The sequence below is a fragment of the Passer domesticus genome, chromosome 8 (assembly GCF_036417665.1).
Source record: "Passer domesticus isolate bPasDom1 chromosome 8, bPasDom1.hap1, whole genome shotgun sequence".
NCBI classification, from domain to species: Eukaryota; Metazoa; Chordata; class Aves; order Passeriformes; family Passeridae; genus Passer; species Passer domesticus.
The window spans coordinates 42,135,401-42,154,036 of record NC_087481.1 but is presented as its reverse complement, the minus strand read 5'-3'; the positions used below and the strand labels follow the sequence as shown (position 1 = coordinate 42,154,036).

At 41.5% G+C, this 18,636-nt stretch overlaps 2 protein-coding genes across 5 annotated transcripts in view; one reads left to right on the top strand and one right to left on the bottom strand.

The window, feature by feature from the left end:
- The window catches only part of PCGF5 (polycomb group ring finger 5), a 117,984-nt gene extending 100,825 nt beyond the window's left edge, over nt 1-17,159 (bottom strand). Inside the window, exons 1-2 of one of the 4 annotated variants that reach the window (XM_064430840.1) lie at nt 16,987-17,159; nt 4,610-4,760 (exon numbers count right to left, since the gene is read on the bottom strand). The gene's annotated coding sequence lies outside the window, so the exon portion shown is untranslated. Of the gene's footprint in view, nt 1-4,609; nt 4,761-15,917; nt 16,054-16,986 lie in introns of those variants that run through there. The other 3 variants (XM_064430847.1, XM_064430848.1, XM_064430841.1) reach the window with 3 other exon arrangements.
- On the top strand, nt 10,001-18,162 carry ANKRD1 (ankyrin repeat domain 1). The gene is made up of 9 exons (XM_064430849.1): nt 10,001-10,572; nt 11,753-11,932; nt 13,700-13,837; nt 13,927-14,034; nt 14,659-14,757; nt 15,811-15,909; nt 16,053-16,151; nt 16,607-16,705; nt 17,867-18,162. Exons 1-9 carry the CDS (start codon nt 10,351-10,353, stop codon nt 17,975-17,977), a joined length of 1,155 nt encoding a protein of 384 aa, XP_064286919.1. The 5' UTR covers nt 10,001-10,350; the 3' UTR covers nt 17,978-18,162.
- Nucleotides 18,163-18,636: the final 474 nt, after the last annotated feature.

Genomic DNA, 18,636 nt, shown 5'->3' with positions numbered 1-18,636 from the left:
GTCCCTTGTCCTGCTGTAACCTAGAATGGAACCTGATTCAACTGTAATTCATACACAGGGCTGCTACAGTTACACTTTCCCTCTTGCAGTGAGACACAGTGGCAGCTACTCAGTTCTGGTATATCTACAATGTTAGAAAACAGTAACTTGATACAAAGAAGGCAGCAGCAGGAGTCTGAATTTACTGCTCAGTGACAGCAGTTCCTGGTCTGGGAGTACAGCTCCAGATGATGTTAGGATGACACATCCCAGCCACAGTGGAGAATACACAATTGTCCCCATATGACATGAAAGGTGACACTGCCCACAGCACACAATTTTAGCCATTAGACATTTGTTATGAATATCTAGCAGCTGCAACTGGGAATAATTTCTAGTGTGAAGGTCTTGCGTTCCCTGTGCAGACACAGTAGAAGGGGTAGTCAACAGCTGCTGAGGGTTAGTCCTCAACAAAAACCCTGCAAACTTTTGACCCTACATGTTTTCCCTGGACTTAAGGGCTCCATGAACCTGCAGCTCCAGAGGCTGAGGAGGTGGTGCTGCATTTGCTCTGATCAAGAAGTGTGTTTGTAGCTCCATGTTCAGCTCCTTGCTGTAGCTGAGTTTGTCCACTGCTGACTGGTGCTTCTGACAGTTACTTGGCTCCTCTTTCTCACAACTATTATGACTAATAAATACATCCTGTCATTTCTTAAAAGATACTGTTACTTTAATCCCTTGTGCTCAAGCCATCTTAATGAGGGAGGAAGTATGCTAAGATTGAAGAGAACTCTGTACTAGTTCAGCCGAGAAGAAATCCCACAGACAACTGTCCTTGCAAGATGGGAAGAGATGATTGTGGAAACTCATCTATGCTTAGAGCAAGAAGTGCTTTGTGAAATTTCAGAGGTTTCATTTTTCTCTCCTGTGAGCAGGACAGGTATTACTAACTTGTTCTTGTCAGCTGGGATGTCTTGTGGTCGAGTTTTTGTGTTTAGTTGACTTAGGAAAACACCGTCCTGAAAGTGAAGTGAAAAGTCTTGGGCACAAATTGTGCACTCCAACATGGTGGTTTGTGGTAATTTTATTGCATCTAGGGATGATTTCCATATGGATGATCTGCTTCATGTGACAGTTCTTGAAGAACCATCTCACTGGCTGACAGCACACAGCCAGCAGAGCAAACATGAGATAAATTTGCTATGTGCTGGTCAAAAGAGAGGGTGAAATTGTTGGGTTTCATCTTGAGAGAACTGAGGCAACTAGGGTAAAGTCCAGTACAACTGTGGTACAACCTTCTGCAAAGATGCTGAAGGTAGCACCTATTTAGTGGTTACTGGGTTTTCAAAAGGCAGACTAACCTATGATTTTGGGATTTCTCTTTTTAACTGATGGTGCTCCTACATCATAATGGAATAGGTCAAGGGCTTCTTCTGTAAGCTTCACCTTTGTTTTGGACATATTAGCTTCAGCCAACTGTGTTTTAGCTGCTTGAAAGGAAAGCTGATTATTGGGGAAGCTTGAACCTCATTTATGACATATGAGGAGACTACGGATTTTTGGCAATAGACTTCAACTCATACAAGTTATGAACAGAAACCTATACTACCTGGAAAGAGAAATAGATATAACATTCTAAAATGCACAGGAAAATTTAAAATTTCATCCCAAAACCTTTGAATTATTTGCTTGAATGAAATGCTGGAAATATAAAAATTTATAATGTTCATCTGCTCAGTTTTGTATTTTTAGGCTTACACTTAAAAAAAGTCTATAGGCACCACATGGACTGACTCCACCCATCAGCAATTTGTAATAAGCATTCAGATACACTCAGACCGAGAGCCTGCAAGTTTCATGATTCTCTTTCTGAACTGGTATCTAATCCCCTCATGATTTCTGATGGCTAAGTAATTGCTACAGCCTGCTCTGCTTGGTTTTATTTTCAGTAAGGAATGGTTACTGTAGTCTCAGAGTGTATTAGATACCATTTTCAGAGGTGTACACTTCACTGCAGGACTTCTGTGCCAAGTCAGTGGTTTTGGAACAGTCCATCAATGCAGAATGCCTTGTGTGTGTGAGGAAGACCAGGGCTTCACTGAGTGTACAAAACAGCTATGGGATGGCTTCAAACTACTAAGGCCACTTATCTTGAAATTTACAGGTGACAGAGGCAACATTTCACAGGTTCAAAACTTTCCCTTTTAGTTTTTCTTTACATAAAAATGTTATAAGGGTGCCAATGAAACTCTACCACTTGGTGATAGAGTGCTGCTATATCTAGGAAAGCTGCTACATGTCCCTGCCATTCTTTCTAGGCAGTAACAAACAAGAAAATGTTTGGGTTTCTTTTTCCCCACATTCTAAAGACTGCCTTAATATAGATAACTGAGATCTCCCCGAGTGGCAAATAATCATATTAATTAATGATCATGTGAAACAAAATACAAAGCAAACATACACTTCAAAGGACTATTCATTTGTATGTGAGTGCCTCTAACCTCAATGGAACAAATGGAAGATGTACATATAAACAAAAGGGAAAATGGGTTCACCATGATGGACAGAAAAAGGCCAACCTGGAAGAAAGTGGAATGCATAGAGGGATTTTAAGAAGGATTACAGATGCTGGTGGCAACTGCACTCAATAAATTCTAGTTAGATCAAAGAAAAATAGAATGCTTTGATAAGAGATTAAAAAGTTCCCTGCTCAAATGTACAGCTGTAATTAAAAGTAAATAAAATTACATTTCAACCCCATACTCAAGGTACTACTTTTTTTTTCCTAGTTTCATTTATAAATTAGTTTTGGCACCCAGGGAAAAAGCTTTTTCAATGTCTTCATTCTGTTACAACCAGCCACCAAATAAACATGCAATAATTGTTTTCATCCATGTATCAAAAGTTCTGATGGGGGCCATGGGCTTTGGGTGCAGATGGTATAATTTTAGAAAAACTAGGTGACATACTGCAACAAAAACAGAAGAGATAACCCAGGCAGCAAGGCTGCTGCTTTTCTTGGGTTGATAGCTAAGTATTTACCAACTTGTAATAAAAAGAAAAGCAAAATTGGATTTGCTTTCATCTATTGTCTAGAATAATTTCTTGCCCAAGAACAAAACGAGCATGTGCACTATTGCTTATGCAGCTTAATAAAAAAGCAGTTCTTTGAAAAGTCAACAGAAAATTAAGCAGTAAAGTCATAAGTTATTACAAATGTGAATATGCTTTCATCTTGTCATACTAAGTGTAATAGTTGCCCTTTTTTTATTTTTTTATTTTTTTGTTAGCTTACAGCTAGCATGGGAAGATGCATTATGGCTGTTTCCCTTCAGCAGCAGAGAAGCAGGCACCTCAAATGCATTGTTCAGTGACTGGGACCACAGAACTATTTGCAGCTGCTTGACTCAGGGCACAAATCTGAGTATTTTAATGCTCTAGAAATTCTGTCTTTGGAAAAATCACCTTCTTATGACTACTTCTCATTTCTAAAAAATTGTTCATACAGTAAAAGTCAAATCTGGCACCATGGCCTTATGTTTTTTATCTGGGAACTTCTTTATCTACACATTTTTCATCTGAAGTTTAAATTTACCATTTTCCCACACTAGTTTCTGGTTGTGCAAATCACAAGTTGAAAGTCCTCTGCACTTGCAAAGTGCTTTTTATAGTAGACTTGACTTTCTCAATCATCTGGTACTGAGGGATCTGATGTTTTACTTGGGATTAATTTGTTTGGTTCAACAGGCTGTAGGTCTGCTTCACAGCAGTGTGTTACTGTGAATGATGCTGTAATGCCTTGAGAGCTCATTGCACTGAGCACTTATTGCTGATGAGAAGATGCTTTTGTCCTCTCATCAATAATTTATAGCTGATATGGAATGTGGTGCTCCTCCTGCCTTCAAAACCCTTAGTGAAAAGAACACAACTCCCAGACTCATCAGCTCTAAGCTATACATGTTTCCATGAAATCTCAGTCATGAAGCTGAGGGAAGCATGGATGCATACTGTAGGGATTAATTTCTTCAACTTTTCCTAGAAGTGCCACTACAGAATCTGTGTATAAAGACCCTGTGTTTGTGCTTATGTGATAGAGGCTGCACATGGCAGTAGCCTTCAAAAATCAAATGACCATTGTCAGACATGGAATACAGCTCTAGTGATCGTAGTGCTGGCTAGAGGTTCAAAACACATGACAGTGTTTTATTTATTTTGGCTCTTTTGGGAATACAGTTTTTCTCTTGCTCCTGATTCACTGATTGATTGGATCTTCATCAGAACATCTCTTCTATCTCTCTGTGCAAGTCTCTAGGTCACCTGGTAGGGAATTCTGACAGGAGGTGACAAGTGTCATATACATCTCAAGTGAATTTTTTTCCCCCCAAAAGACAGGGAAAACATTTCTACTGATTTCTGTGATCAAAAACTAAAAGAGTTTTTGATCACAAAAGCCCAAAAGGAAATTGCAAGGACAGTCACAAATTCACCTGTACCTGGCTCTAACCTCAGCAGTCGGGAATTCTGAGCCAGCACATGCAAACCTAAGAGTTCAGACTGTGACCATGTGTTTGGCCTCCAACAAATAAGACTTAAGAATATTGAAAAAGAAAAGGAAAAAGCTTTTTCATACCTATTTGAGCTGGAATTCAGACAAAGTTGTATTCAGTCAAAGTTGTATTCAGTCAGAGATGCCCAACACTTCCTTGTTTCAGGAAAGCCAGGAGCCCGGTGGAATTTAGACATCCAATGTTTCAATATTTCTTTTCCACTTTCTGCCAAAACTAAGAATTGCAGAGACACTCTATGAAGAAAACAAAATAACTGGCTGAACTGTGCTATGTCTCATAAGCTGCAGTTTCTTGGCAAAGCCCTGGTGATTTCTCATTTCCTCCAAACTAGTTCTCTGACTCATGCTGCTTAGTGGGATAGCAATGCCTTTTCCCTTCCTCATCACACACCACTCCATGAAAACATAAGGTTACTCAACAGAATTTACTGGCCACTCACTTTAAATAAAGACAGCCCAGTGGTCTGAATCCAAGTGTCAGAGGAGGCAGTGGCCTCTTCATTGCCATTTAGGCAGGAACCTCTGGGAATGTATTCACTCCTGTTAACTCATAACTCAGCCACAACCCTTGCCCATCTGAAAAACTGGACACTGACAAATGACAATGCCTTTCAGTATCTCAGTTTCTTAATTTTTTTTTTTCTGGTATCCATGAGAAAAAAGTAAAGTATGTATTTGATTTTACATTTCTTCACCATGAAGTTTAGTGTTTCATTTTGGATTAATGCCATCCCGCATCCTCTCTATCGATGCCCTAGGGGAGGAAAAATACGGATTTTCCTGCTCTTTCTAGGATTTTAGAGTGAGAACAGCCTATGCCTACACTGTCTTTGCCACACAGGTGGTTGAAAAAACATGGAAAAAGAAGCAGATCTCATAGCAAATTTCTCACAGGATATGTGAATTAGAGAGCTTTGGGAAGTACTGGCTGGTTCTGGTCACAGCCTAGTCATCTCTCTAGCTCCTTTGGATAAGAACAGATTTTTTTGGGAAAAGGCCTACCCCATGGTCTCCTTATCCAGCTGGCTGTGGTGTGCAGATGCCTTTGCTGAGACAAAATAGCTATGGAGGAGATTTTTAGTACTTTCCTTTGTGAAATAGCAACTTCCTAAAAATACTGTCTGCAGATGAATACATTGCAGTTTGCAGACCCAGAGAAACCAACTTAGATCATTCACTCCTCTTTCCTCCCTTTGCATGCACTCCCTACACTTTCTGAACCTGAAATGAAAAAGATTACAGAAACCCCATGCCAGTTTCATGACAGACTCCTGTAAAACTTCTGTGTCACAAAAGGACACAAATTTTTTCTCCAAATTCACCACAGACAAAAATTTGTCTCTGATTATGAAACTTTAGAGGAAAAGGTGCACTTGAGGTTTTTTGCTTGCCTTTTTTTCTATTGGTGTTTTACTTATTCTCCTCTTTAAAATTAAACTCAAACTTCTTCCATATTATATGCTATATACCTATAATTAACTGAAAAAAAAAAAAAGAGAAAAAGTATTTTCTTATCCTATTTGCAGTCATGGAAGTATCTATCCTCCAGCCCCAAGAAGATGAGCAACATATGACGTAATGTAATTCCAAATTTGCATCAATGCTTTTCCACTCTCAGTGGTATTATCAGAATCAAAAGAGATCTTTGTTAAAAACAGCTTGGATAAAAATCCAGTGATATCCTACTGCCAATGAAACCTCATGAAAGGGGAGAAATAGCTTTTCAGCAAATTTAATGTGAAGCAGATTTACGTATTTACATTTTAATTGCAAAATGTTAAAAGCAAAACCAAAACCCAAACCAATAATCCCTCTCTCCACAAAATTAAAACATAAAAGGGTTATTTTTTCCAGGTAATAGTGATTTTAAAATTCTCCTGAAGCTGTTTCTAACGTTATAGATTCTAACATCACATGATTCCAATAAATGAGAATAAGAAAGACGCTGCCTGAGTGCACGTCTTATAACAAAGTTCTGACACGCTACTGTTTTGCTAAGAGATTACAAAATCAATGCTTTATGAAAATATTCTTGTATTTTAAAGCAAAATCCAGCCAATTCTTTATCACCTTGATTCCCTGAGCTCCTTTTTATTAACAAGAAGCAGGAATCTCCCTCAGGTACAGCATCCACTTTGGCTGCATCCAAAGATATCACAGGCCAGCTTCAGTGCCAGTAAAGCAGAGAAGTTCCTGTTCATTTTTTCTTAGCTCCCAAGATGTTTTGACTGGCTGAAAATGATGAAAGAGTTAACAACAGGCTGGCTGACATGACTTAGTTCTGGGAAAACAGGGAGAAGACTTAACCGAAGCTTTATCAAGACAGAATCAGACAAGTAACATGAAATGGATGCCAATCTGTGGGGCTAGATGCAAAGCAATCCTTTTTTTAAAAGTGTCTTTTTGCAGAATTAAAACTCTGGTTGAGAGTAGCATTCATGTTAATGCAATTTACTTGGGTCTTGCCAAAGGCATTTCATTTCATGGCATATGTTGGTATGATTAAAAAGCATGCATTGTATGGAATTAAAAGGATGCACTTTGGAAGAACTAAAAGTTGGCTCACTGACAGATTGCAAAGTGGTGAGCGTAACGAGTGGAACTATTTCCAGCAGATTCCCACAAGGATCAGTTCCTGGTACAACACTCTTTAGTATTTTCATCACATGTCCAAACAATGATGTAAAATCATAGTTAACTCATTCCCAAATCTGTTAACTTCTTGACAAAAGTATTGAAGAGAATATGTTAGACAAATAAAAGTGCTTCCTGCCTTTTGTGGAAAACCAACAGCTAAAAAGAAAGACAAGGAAATAAATGAATTTCTTGCAATGTGCAGTTAAATACTGCTCTGTTGCATGTAGATGTATAAGGTGTGCTGGGTGCACACACACACTGCAAAATAAACAAGCCATTGCACACTAACAGATCACTAATCCAGGAGGAGTAACCCATGGTTGCTACGTCTTCTGTGCACCTTGCTTATGAATTTATCTTTGACTGCACACATGAGGAACAGTTTGCTGGCTCAGTAACCTCTCAGGTGCATTACCACTCCTCAGCAACTGATTTCTTCATACCTTACTTATTAGCCCCAGGAAAAGGACAACAGACAGCCAGGCACAGTGGCATCCAAGGACAGCATCTATGGGTGCACGGACAGAGCCAAGGGCAGAGTGCTGGAAAATGTAAGATAGACCAGTTGAGCAGTGACACTACTGAAAACACGACTGCCACACACTTGACAGGAGGTGGCAATATCATTTTTATCACACATGATACTGCCACTCTACCATTAATCACTTAGAAAAATTAATTACAAGCATTCTTTACTCTAGTCAGGCAGTTCCATTTTGGTAGCAGGGAACAGGGTGTGCCACAGTTTTCTGCCTGTCATGCTGAGCCTACTGTCCTTTCGTGTTTTCTCTGTGGAGGATTTTTGTGACAATATCCAGTTGCCTCACACCTTGCAGATGATTTCTCTGCCCTTATCCTTCAGTGGAGTGGCAAGAGTTTTTCAGATTCCTGTTACACATCGCCCACTGGTCATCTGCTATTACCACCTTAACGAGAAATCACTTGATGAAAGGTGATTGAGTGGTTACTGTCCAGTACAAGGTTACAAGCTCATTATACTACTTCCCCCTCCAATATTAAGCAATAGTGATAAGCCAAGGGTCTTAGCTGATACAAACTGGTGCACTTCTGCTATTTCAATCGTGTTGCCTTTGTTTATATGACATTTAGCTTAAAAGCATTTACTGTTAGGTTAATTTAGACCTCAGCCTTTGGTTAAAGTGGATTTCTGGGTGCCACGATTTCAAAATAGAAGTTTGGGATAACCAAGGAATATTCTATTTTTTATTATTATTTTAGTCATTACAGATGGGATGTTTTAAAGATGAATAAACTGTGGTGTTTTGGTAGCACTCATGAGAATTGGTTTCTGTTTCCCCTCAGAGCACTGAGATTTCCTGTAAAGCTACTCTAGCTCTGGATTTATTTTGCAGAGGAAGATCTATCTCCTTAAAGCTTCCACATTAGGTTTTGCTGAGTCAGTTTTATATATCAAGCTGTTAAAAAAAAAAAAAGAGGGAAAGCAAAAGAAGGGAAAAAGTAAGCTTCAAAAAACTAGTCCAGAGGAAGTTCACAGTTCCTTAAACAGTTTTTATTCTAAAAGTAAACATCTACATTTCTCTTTCTGCATCAGGTCTCTGCTGTGACCTGTTTTCACTAAACTAGAAGCATTCTATGCAGCCATCCTATCATCCTATTAGGTTGTGGATTTCAAGACAATCTCCCAAATAAAAATCAGAGAACTGAATAGATTGAGGTAAGCTGCTAGAATGCAAGAAAACGCCTGAGCTGCCTCTTGTCACAGAGACATTCAGCAGGAGTACAAAACTGCAGTGAAAAAAAGCCTGGCAGTGTGATTCAGACCATACCACTAGGGGGGAATGATAGCGTTGCTGTACTTAAGTTTAGAAAAAAATGTTCTGAAAGGTTGTGTTGCTAGCACATACTCTATTTTAGTTCTGAGACTCATTCTCTAATGTCATATATATTCTGAGTGGTAAAGGAACCACCTGATGTCCAGCTTCATTTCAGGGAAAGGGAGGGCATAGGTATGATGGGCACTAGAAGACAAGTTTGGATGTGCTCGGATTACTGGGGGATAGTTCAGAGGAGAGACACCTTGAAAGGTCAATGTCAGGAATGCAGCATGCTAATGATGCTGAAGTATAAACAACACCCGAGACAGGTCTGGATTTGGTGAAGCACTTATGTACATGTCGTACTTGAAGCACCTGAGCTGCTGTATTCATTTCAGCCAGGTGACCTGCGTGCCTCACCAGGCAGGACCTCCAGGCATTGCACTGTCACAGAACTGGTGTGTCTTGGCATTCACCCACACTCTTTGAATGCAAAGATTAGTGTGTCTTCCTCCCATAAAACTACCTTCTGCTGGTGATCATTCCCCTGATTCCAGACAACTCTGATTCATAGCACAAGAAAAGCTTTCCCAAAGGATTCAATAGCACTTTTCCCTCAAAACACACGTATCATCTGCATATATTTGTGTGTATCTCATCTCATCCTAAAAAACAAACAAATCACTTCTGGGCCTCTATTCTCTCATATCTCATATCCAAAATATTGAGAAAACAGTATTAAGTTTTCCCCTTTTATTTTGCAGAAAAATAATTTATTATTTGGTTAATAATCATTGACAAGGGTCCAAAAAAAATGCAACTCTTACTGTTTTGATATCTTACACTGATTGTAACTCATAATGTCATAGGCCCTTTTAGCACTAGAGACATCATTCTGGTATAGTAATCCCTTCAGAGAATTCCTTCCAACAAATATAGAAGACTGTCATCATGATGAGAAAAAGCCTTTCCCCTAAAAGTGTTTATCATCCAAGAATAAATAGCAATGAAAATAATGGCTTTTTGAGAGTTTAGAGGTAATAATCCATTTATCAGGAAGATATTGCTATAAAGATTGTACATAAACCATTTAACCTTTCCAGTACCTTACAGTCATCTGAATGTCAATTAAAAAAAAAAGAAAGAAGATGAAGTTATAATGCTGCATCAACAGACAGCTGTCCTAGTGGGCACTGGGAGCACGGGATGGCTCGCATTGCTGAGCAGTGCAGTCATTGCCCCAGGAATGATGAGCTCACATTTCATTCTGATTCCCATGGTGTGGCAAGGCTGTGGGGCTCTCACCCCTCCTGGCCCAGCTGACGCCCCTCGCTGCCTGGACACCAGATCTGGCTCGTTAACGCGTCTGGAATGAGCGTGAGCCACCTCTCAGCTGGCAAGCACAAGGGGCATACTTGGATTCCCAGGTTGGAAGATTATCTCATTCAAGCCCAGTTCTCCCAAAGATATATAAGTGCAGTGAGCGTGGTGGCCCCTGCAGAGCTGGCCCCAGCCCTGGAAGCTTTCAGCCACACAGGAGCACAGCCTCAGATCACAGCAAATATGACGATGATGATGAAAGTAGAAGAGCTGGTAGGTGCAACCTTCTTTCATTTACTCACAATGAATTATTTTCTAGACTGTCATTGGACCAGGCAGAGAGAGAGGACCTTTGTGGATCACTGATTTAGCAGGTTACCAGCACTGCTGTGCTCTAGGTGCAAACCCTGAGATACTGTTTGTTATGTTATTATATTTTCATTGTAAGTTTTCCTTGGGAAAGGCTCTCACCACAGATACAACTATACAGCTGTTTGGATTTGACATCATAGCACAGTTCACCAGGAAAAGATCAACCAAAATTTAGCTACTTATTTGACTCTGTCCTTGATTTTAATTAATATATATTTTTAGAAGCCAGTAATCTTTTGATCACACTAAATAATTCCTATATAATAAGGGACTGGGATAACATATTACTGCTTAGAAACTACAGTATTTTATAACACTAAATTAGCAGCTTAATAATAGTATTGTTTTCTAATAACAAACTAACAGTTCCTACAGTCACTGCTGTTCATGATGTAAAAGTCTTTGAAAAATTAGGTCTAGACCACAAGTAATGGGACATTCCACTGCAGGATTCAGACTAAGAATGTCTGATCTGATGGAGAAACTGGAAAATATGAATGATTCAGTAAAACACTGCATTTATTTTCCCAGATGGTTTTCTTAAGACACAACTGCCTAAGTAGTTAATGCTGTCTTAAATTCTTTGGCAAGGTTCTCACAGTTTCTTCTGCTTTAGACTCTATAACAAATAGAATTTTACAAGGTAATCAAACAGAAAGGCAGTCTAGGCCACATGAACCACTCTCAAAACACACATCTGCCTCTACTAAATTTAGCAAGTTATCTCTTCATACACACTTAATTTGGCATCAGAAATATTTCTGAAAAATATTGAAAGCTGTGCTGCTGCACAGCACCACAAAGCTTCTGCCATTCTGCTATGAATGGGACTTTGGTACTGACAGCAATGGATAAAACCAGCCTTGAAATCCCTCAGGAGCCCAATTTAACTGGGAGATGAGCCCCAGGCAGCTGCATCCCCAGCTAAGGCAGGCACAGGCAGAATGGCCTGTCCTGGCTGTCACACACTGAGAGAGGGCAGGAATGAGGTGCAATCAGCCCTAGGCAATCCATGTTTCCAGCTGGTGACTACTGCAGTCAAGAATCCACTGATTGTATTATATCATGTTTGCATTTACAGGTGACTGGGAAGAAGGTGGATGATAAAGAGACTGGCAGCTTCCTCCCTGAGGACTTCAAAAATGGAGAGTACGAAGCTGCTGTAAGATTAGAGAAGCAGGAGGACCTAAAGACAGTCCCTGAGCACTCATTGACCCGAGGTGATCTGGCTTATGAGAAGGATAAAAAACTAGAAGCAGAGGTAGGCTCTTGGGTATTCTGCTTGGATTTTTATCATCATGTATGCATTTCCTGCTGCAGTCCTTGAAGTTTTGCCTTTCTCTAAGTTAGAAATACATGGTGAGCTAGAAAACCCTTGGGAGACCACCACAAAAGGAAGTTGGTCTAAAGTCCACTGCAGACCGCAGAGATCTGCACACCTGTGTAGCCTGTGGGTGCAGGCAGTGACACTTTGAGGCAGAACCCAAACCACCCCTACACTGTGTGCCTGAAACCCCGAGAGCTCCTCTGCCCAGGGTCAGCTGCTGCTGGCTGTCAGTGGGGGGAGCAATCAGAGCCAGGGAGACACCTTCAGCCTGCACACCTAATGACTGCTACCAAAAATAACTAACCCACAGAAGATGCAAGAGTGCATTTCTGAAGCCAGAAGACTTAGCTAACATGAAAATGTTCTTTTTATGAAAACAAGGCATTACATTTACTAGCACATTTGGGAAGAACTAATGAAACTCAGACTGGTCTACAGAAAAGTACCAATTTCAATTCCTGGAGCATGACAATTCTCCCTGGGTCCTTAAGAACTGATGTTTTTTCCCCCAATAACACAGTAACTATAACACTTTTAATTTTTTTTTCCTGAATAAGCAATGAACTGGCCTAAACATTTAAAGTAATTTGGAAATGATAAAGTTTAAGTAGCAGGGGAAATAAGACTTTGTTCTAAAACATGAAGAGTGAGTAAATCAGTCTCAGAAACATTAAAATATAAACTACTTCTTTAACTTCTACAGAGACATCATTACTGGCTACAGAGGTTTTTTTGAGTTCCTTCAAAGCAGGTTCCTAAGAACCTAGTGGGTTTCCAGTTATCCACAGTCAGCATAAATATTTTCCAGTAGGCCAGTGACCTGTAGACCAAACCACAAATACAGAGAACAATAAAAAGAAGAGGTGGGAATAACTTGAATAAGAACTCAGTTGACAAAACCATATACCATATGACCATTTACCAGTGTATTCACCTTAATCACACCATGGGACAGAATCTGTCATCTGTGTTCACCCTGAGCTAGTCCCTGTTTGTGAATTTCCTGAAGCCAAGGACACCTCGTGGGATCTCAGTTCAGGCCTGCCCTTGGTGTCAGCAGTGCCCCACACTCAATTCATGCCCAGATGCTTTTTACAAGCAGGTCTGGAGAAGTCTTAAACATTTATTGAACTTCCCTATCAAGGACACTGAGGACATTCTTTGTGGCTTCCCAGAATGTACAAACACTTGTGGACTGAAATGCTAAGATCATTCTAGACCTTTTTTTTCTATTGAAGGTATGTTTTTAAGCAAAGATAATTAAGTTCCAATAATTTAGGGGCTGCATAATTTAAAAAAAAAAGTGATTAAAGGAAATCACTTGGTGGAAGTCAGTTGAAACTTCAGGAGCTTTCCAGCTTTCATAAGCTGCACGTGAGATTTTTTTAAATTGTTGTGCCAGAAGAGACTGTAGTGCTGCTCTGACTCCTGGCCTAAATTCATCTCACAACATACGGCTCAAGAAGAAGTTACGAAGAGGTTTAATGGTATAAGAAAAATTATAGATGAGGTAGAATTTCTCATGTAGTTAGCAACTTATTGTAATGGTCAATTAGTCCTATCTGAAAAAAAAAAAAAATTTTCAAAGTTCATCCAGTCTCAGTTGAATTCAGCTGAATAGTATCACATTGCTGTCCTGCCACTCTGAAAGTGAGAGGTGGTCACACAGCTCAACTTGCTGCTTTCCCTGGTTTGTTCCAGCTGAAGAAGAAGAAATTACAGGCCAGGTCAAAACTTGAAAATTTGGAGGATCTTGAAAAAATTATTGAGTTGAAGAAGAAGAAAAGATGCAAGAAAGTGAAAGTGCCCGTTTTAAAGAAACCTGAACCAGAAGTTATTGTAAGTTACTTCAAAGTAGCTTATTCTGGGAAAGTATTAATGGGGGTTTGTGCCACACATATTTATGTTCTCTATATTCTTTCCTTCAGACAGGACCTGTGGATATTCCCACATTCTTCAAAGCTGCACTGGAGAATAAGTTGCCAGTAATTGAAAAATACCTATCAGACAAAGGGGATCCAAATGTCTGCGATAAGGTACAGTCTTCTTGCTAATGCAAAGCCTGCTACAGAAAAGAACAAAAATAACTTTTACCGTGAGGTTTTGTAGATTTCACTCTCATGAGAGGCAAAAAGGGGTGGGGAAAAGTAAATAAATTTTGGAAGTCTTATACATCAAGTTTTCTAGTGGCCACTGAAACCCTTCAAAATCATATTACCTCAAAAGAGTCTTTACATTTAAAAGAAGGCTGTTGGTGCCCAGGAGAACCTGATTTTCTGTAAAAGGTGATCTTCCAATGCTATGGAAAAAGAGATAAGAAATTTTTCGGCAGAACAACAGAAATAAGTGGCTGCTCTCATACTCCATGATGCATGAGTTTCAAGACACAGTGCAGCACGTTGGATGGGGAACTCAACTGGCATAATTTTAAATCTGATGCCATACTGCAGATACTTCTCCCATCCTTTAAAATGCTGGGTAGGCAGCTCTCAGCTTTTAGGTTGCTATTAAAATTTAGCAGATTTCAGGTCTGAAAAGCTCTTTAAAAGGAATCAGCATGAAGTATGTATTTGCCATCATCTTAGGGAGGGTGGGAGAAGAGATTTAAAGACAGTTTGTGCCATATGCAATATCTAACTTTGCCCTGCTTCAATTGCCAGTACAAACGCACTGCGCTGCACAGGGCATGCTCTGAAGGACATCTGGAGGTGGTGAAGAAGCTGGTGGAAGCTGGAGCCCAGCTTGAACAGAAAGACATGGTATGCACATCCACTCACACCTCTTTCCAAAAGCTGCTCGTTGTTTAATAGGTGCCAGGAGAACCATTTATAGACGTGCTTCTTAGAGGGGAGGAGTACTAAAAGGCCTTGCAACGCCCTTGAAGTTTATCCTTAAAATAACATTGTTGAGAAGAGGTTTCAGCAGGGAGTGTCTGCCTCCCTGTGCCAAAATGGTTGTTGGAAAACACAGAAGGGCTGGCCACAAGCAGGAAAGCCTGGGGTAGGGTAGGAGAGCTGAGGTCAGGCTCCCAGCCCAGCCTGCCAGCGCTGTCCCACGCAGGTCCCCAGGGGCAGCAGGAGCACCAGGATTTCTCCCTGTGCCTGGGAGAGCCCTGTCTCCTGTGCAGTGCCACCCACAGGAGGTCCTGCAGCTGCTCCTGTGCTCCTCTGCCCTTTTCCCCTGGCTGAGCAGTTGGCACTGCCAGCCTCGCTAACCCAGTGGGGCTCACAAAGGCTGAGGAAGAGGAGGAATGACAGGCAGAGTGCGAGCATCGAGGGACTCCTTCCAGCACAGCTCAGGGCAGAGACGCTGAACCTTGTAGAGGAGAGGGGTTTTAATTCATTTTGTGTACTTGCATAACTTGGGGATTTGTTTTTTAAAGAGAACTATTCTTTCCCTTGAGTTTAATTTTCTATGCATTTTAGAACCCTAAAGGCATTAAATAAAAAATATTAACTAGCACATACCAGGCACATACCTGCCTAAAGGTAACTTCTAAACTCAAGGAATAAACAAAACACATCCTCTCTCACAGCAGCATTGCCAAGATCCCTGTCTTTAGGAGTAATATGCAATGAATGTGAAGAGTGAGGAATTCACAGTACTGCAGAAATTAGGGCAAAATAAGAAAAGCTGTTACTAGAAACAATTTTTTTTTTACCAGAAACTGTGATCACTGTGTGATCATAGTGAAGTGTTCTAGGTTAAATCACACAAAATTAATTTGGATTAATTTAGCAATTTGGTTAAAATAGTGTTTTTTAAATATAATTACGTATTAAAATACTTTTAATTTCCTTTTCCTATTAAAGCTTCATTCTACAGCTCTACATTGGGCATGCCGGGGTGGAAATCTGGACGTTCTGAAATTCTTACTGGACAAAGGGATAAACATAAATGCAAGAGACAAGGTACGTACTTCTGGAACTCTGCAGCTTTTTAAATTGGAGAAAAAAAGCTGACCCTTGCTCCCAGTAGACAACTTCTGGCAGCTGTTTTTGAAGCAGCTTTCACCTGTTCCATGCCACTGACCATCTCCTGCCCTGACCCGCAGCTGCTCAGCACGCCCTTGCACGTGGCTGTGCGAACAGGCCGCTACGACTGCGGGGAGCACCTCATCGCCTGCGAGGCGGACCTCAACGCCAGGGACAGGGTAAGGACCGGCAGCGCCCAGAGCTGCCCGGCCGGGGAGCAACGACACCGGGCCCGAGAGCAGCCCCTCAGGGCCGGGGAGCAGCCCCAGCGGGGCCCGGGGAGCGGCCCCACAGGGCTCGGGGAGCGGCCCCACAGGGCCGGGGAGCAGCCCCAGCGAGGCCCGGGGAGCAGCCCCAGCGAGGCCCGGGGAGCAGCCCCAGCGAGGCCCGGGGAGCAGCCAGCCCCAGAGGGGCCCGGGGAGCAGCGACACAGGGCCGGGGAGCAGCCCCAGCGGGGCCGAGAGCAGCCCCTCAGGGGCGGGGAGCAGCCCCAGCGGGGCCCGGGGAGCAGCGACACAGGGCCCGGGGAGCAGCCAGCCCCAGCGAGGCCCGGGGAGCAGCGACACAGGACCCGGGGAGCAGCCCCAGCGGGGCCGGACAGCGCCGGCCCTGACGCTGCGCTCTGTCCCTCCAGGAAGGGGACACGCCAATGCACGACGCCGTGAGGATGAACCGCTACAAAATCATCCGGCTTCTGATCCTGCACGGAGCAGATCTGACTCTAAAGAACTGCGTAAGTAATAGCACAAAATCCTAGTAAAATGCTTTAAAATAAGTTTCGCACCAGAGCAAAGTTTCAAGACCGGGAGAGACTATTTTAGAACACTTCAGAGCTAATTAAAGCAGAACTGAGACAGGGAAAGGGTAACCTGGGGGAGGTCACGGAATACAAGAAAACCTAGTACCTTTTTTAAAACCAGAACCCACTATCTGCTACTTAGACAACATCACACCTTTCCATTACTGATTTTAATTACTTATATCATGAAAAGATGCAAGAGACAGGACACTTACTCTGCACAACTCCTGGGCTTCAACCACCACTGAGACAACAAAGGGCCTTAGCTTGTAAGAGAAATCTTTTTGTTAAGCCCACAGCTGAGGACGGGCTGTTAGCCTTTCTGCTGGCCAACAAATCCCTGTGGCTGAGCAGAGACAAGTCGCACACCTGGCTGTGCTCAGAGCCACCGCAGCACCATTGCTCGAGCTCTGTGACCACTTGTTAAAATACAGCACTTGACAGACCTTTTGCCCCAAATCCAAACCTAGCAGCAGTAGCACGGGTTTTACCGTTGCCAGCCAGTGTTTTTGACTCACAGTCAGTCAAAACCCCAGGAGACAAGGAGGAAAACAGTCACTGGAGCACTCTGTACTCCCTACTCTCTGCCCACCTCCCTGAAGTGTGGCCGCTCCTGGCATTATCCCTCAGCAGAGTATAACAGTTATGGAAGGCACAGCCCCAAAGGCCAAAGACTTGCCCTCAGCTGTTGTCTGCACACAAAAGTTGGTCCTACTTAATTCCTGTGGCTCATACTGTAATTAAATTCTTATCTGAATTCTGCATTAAATAGAAGAGTGTCTTACTGAGATTGCACCTAAATATGTTTCTAATCACTTGAAATTAAAACAAAAGGAACACCTGCATGTTCTGCTGGTCACAGCATTTGCCTAAACCCACTGAAACCCAGGCAGTTTCCATCATGGGTCTGACCAGGACTGGGACTAGATCTGTAGAACAGGAGTACTCTGACCCCAGGGGTGCAAGAATAAGTCTAAGCCTGTGTGTGCAGAAGGGATTCATGTCATGCAGATGCACTGAACAAGTATTTAGGAAAGAACAAGGACTTGGCCATCACTGGATGAAATTAAATATTCTTCTGTTTCTTTTAACCAGGAAGGGAAAACTCCTATGGATCTTGTTCTTCAGTGGCAGAATGGCACCAAAGAGATATTCAACAGCCTGAAAGACAATTCCAAAAAGAGTACCCATCTAGGTAAATTCTGAAGAGAGAAACCAGACCACGCTCTTTTTGCTGCTTTTAAATGCTTCCCACAAACCTGGATGAAAATGTCCTTGAACATCTATTGAAAATAGTTGTGGCACTGGATTATTTGAGGTGCCTTCACTGAAAACTGCAAGAAATCTGCAAAGAAATTATTTTAAAAGACAGGTTGAGTGTTAAAATTCCACTAGCTCTAAAATGGCTTTATTTATTTATATTTATTATTTATTTATTTAAAAGTAATTTTTAATGATGTTTATTATTTAAGCTTTTTTATAGGTGCAATTGGTCTAAAGGCAATTTTTGCCAGCAACATACATCCTTTGGTCTTAAATGGCAGAATTTTCAGCTATAGTAGCAACTTTTCTCAGGCCTTCCAATAGCTCTAAATAGCAAATACTTGCAACTGTTGCCTTGTCTCACTACTAAAATAACCTGTGAATTGAGTGGTGGTATGTGAAGGAGCACTGGAAGGAGGCATACTGAGGTGCCAAGTGGATTTAATGAAGCAGTTGAGTAATGGTGTTTACACAGGGTTTGGCAATCATGGTTGATAACGAGCTCGAGGACAGAGCTCCATCACCATGTACCCCTTTGGACTGAAGGATTCAGATATAATGTTGTGAAGGTGAGAGGAGACTGTATCAGGGAAGTGAATTTT

Excerpts from the sequence above, each read along its gene's own strand:
- ANKRD1 (XM_064430849.1), top strand. The coding sequence starts at position 10,351 with ATGAGCGTGAGCCACCTCTCAGCTGGCAAGCACAAGGGGCATACTTGG. Across the intron at positions 13,838-13,926 it reads AACCTGAACCAGAAGTTATT|ACAGGACCTGTGGATATTCC; the intron begins GTAAGTTACTTC and ends TCTTTCCTTCAG. Across the intron at positions 14,035-14,658 it reads ATCCAAATGTCTGCGATAAG|TACAAACGCACTGCGCTGCA; the intron begins GTACAGTCTTCT and ends TTCAATTGCCAG.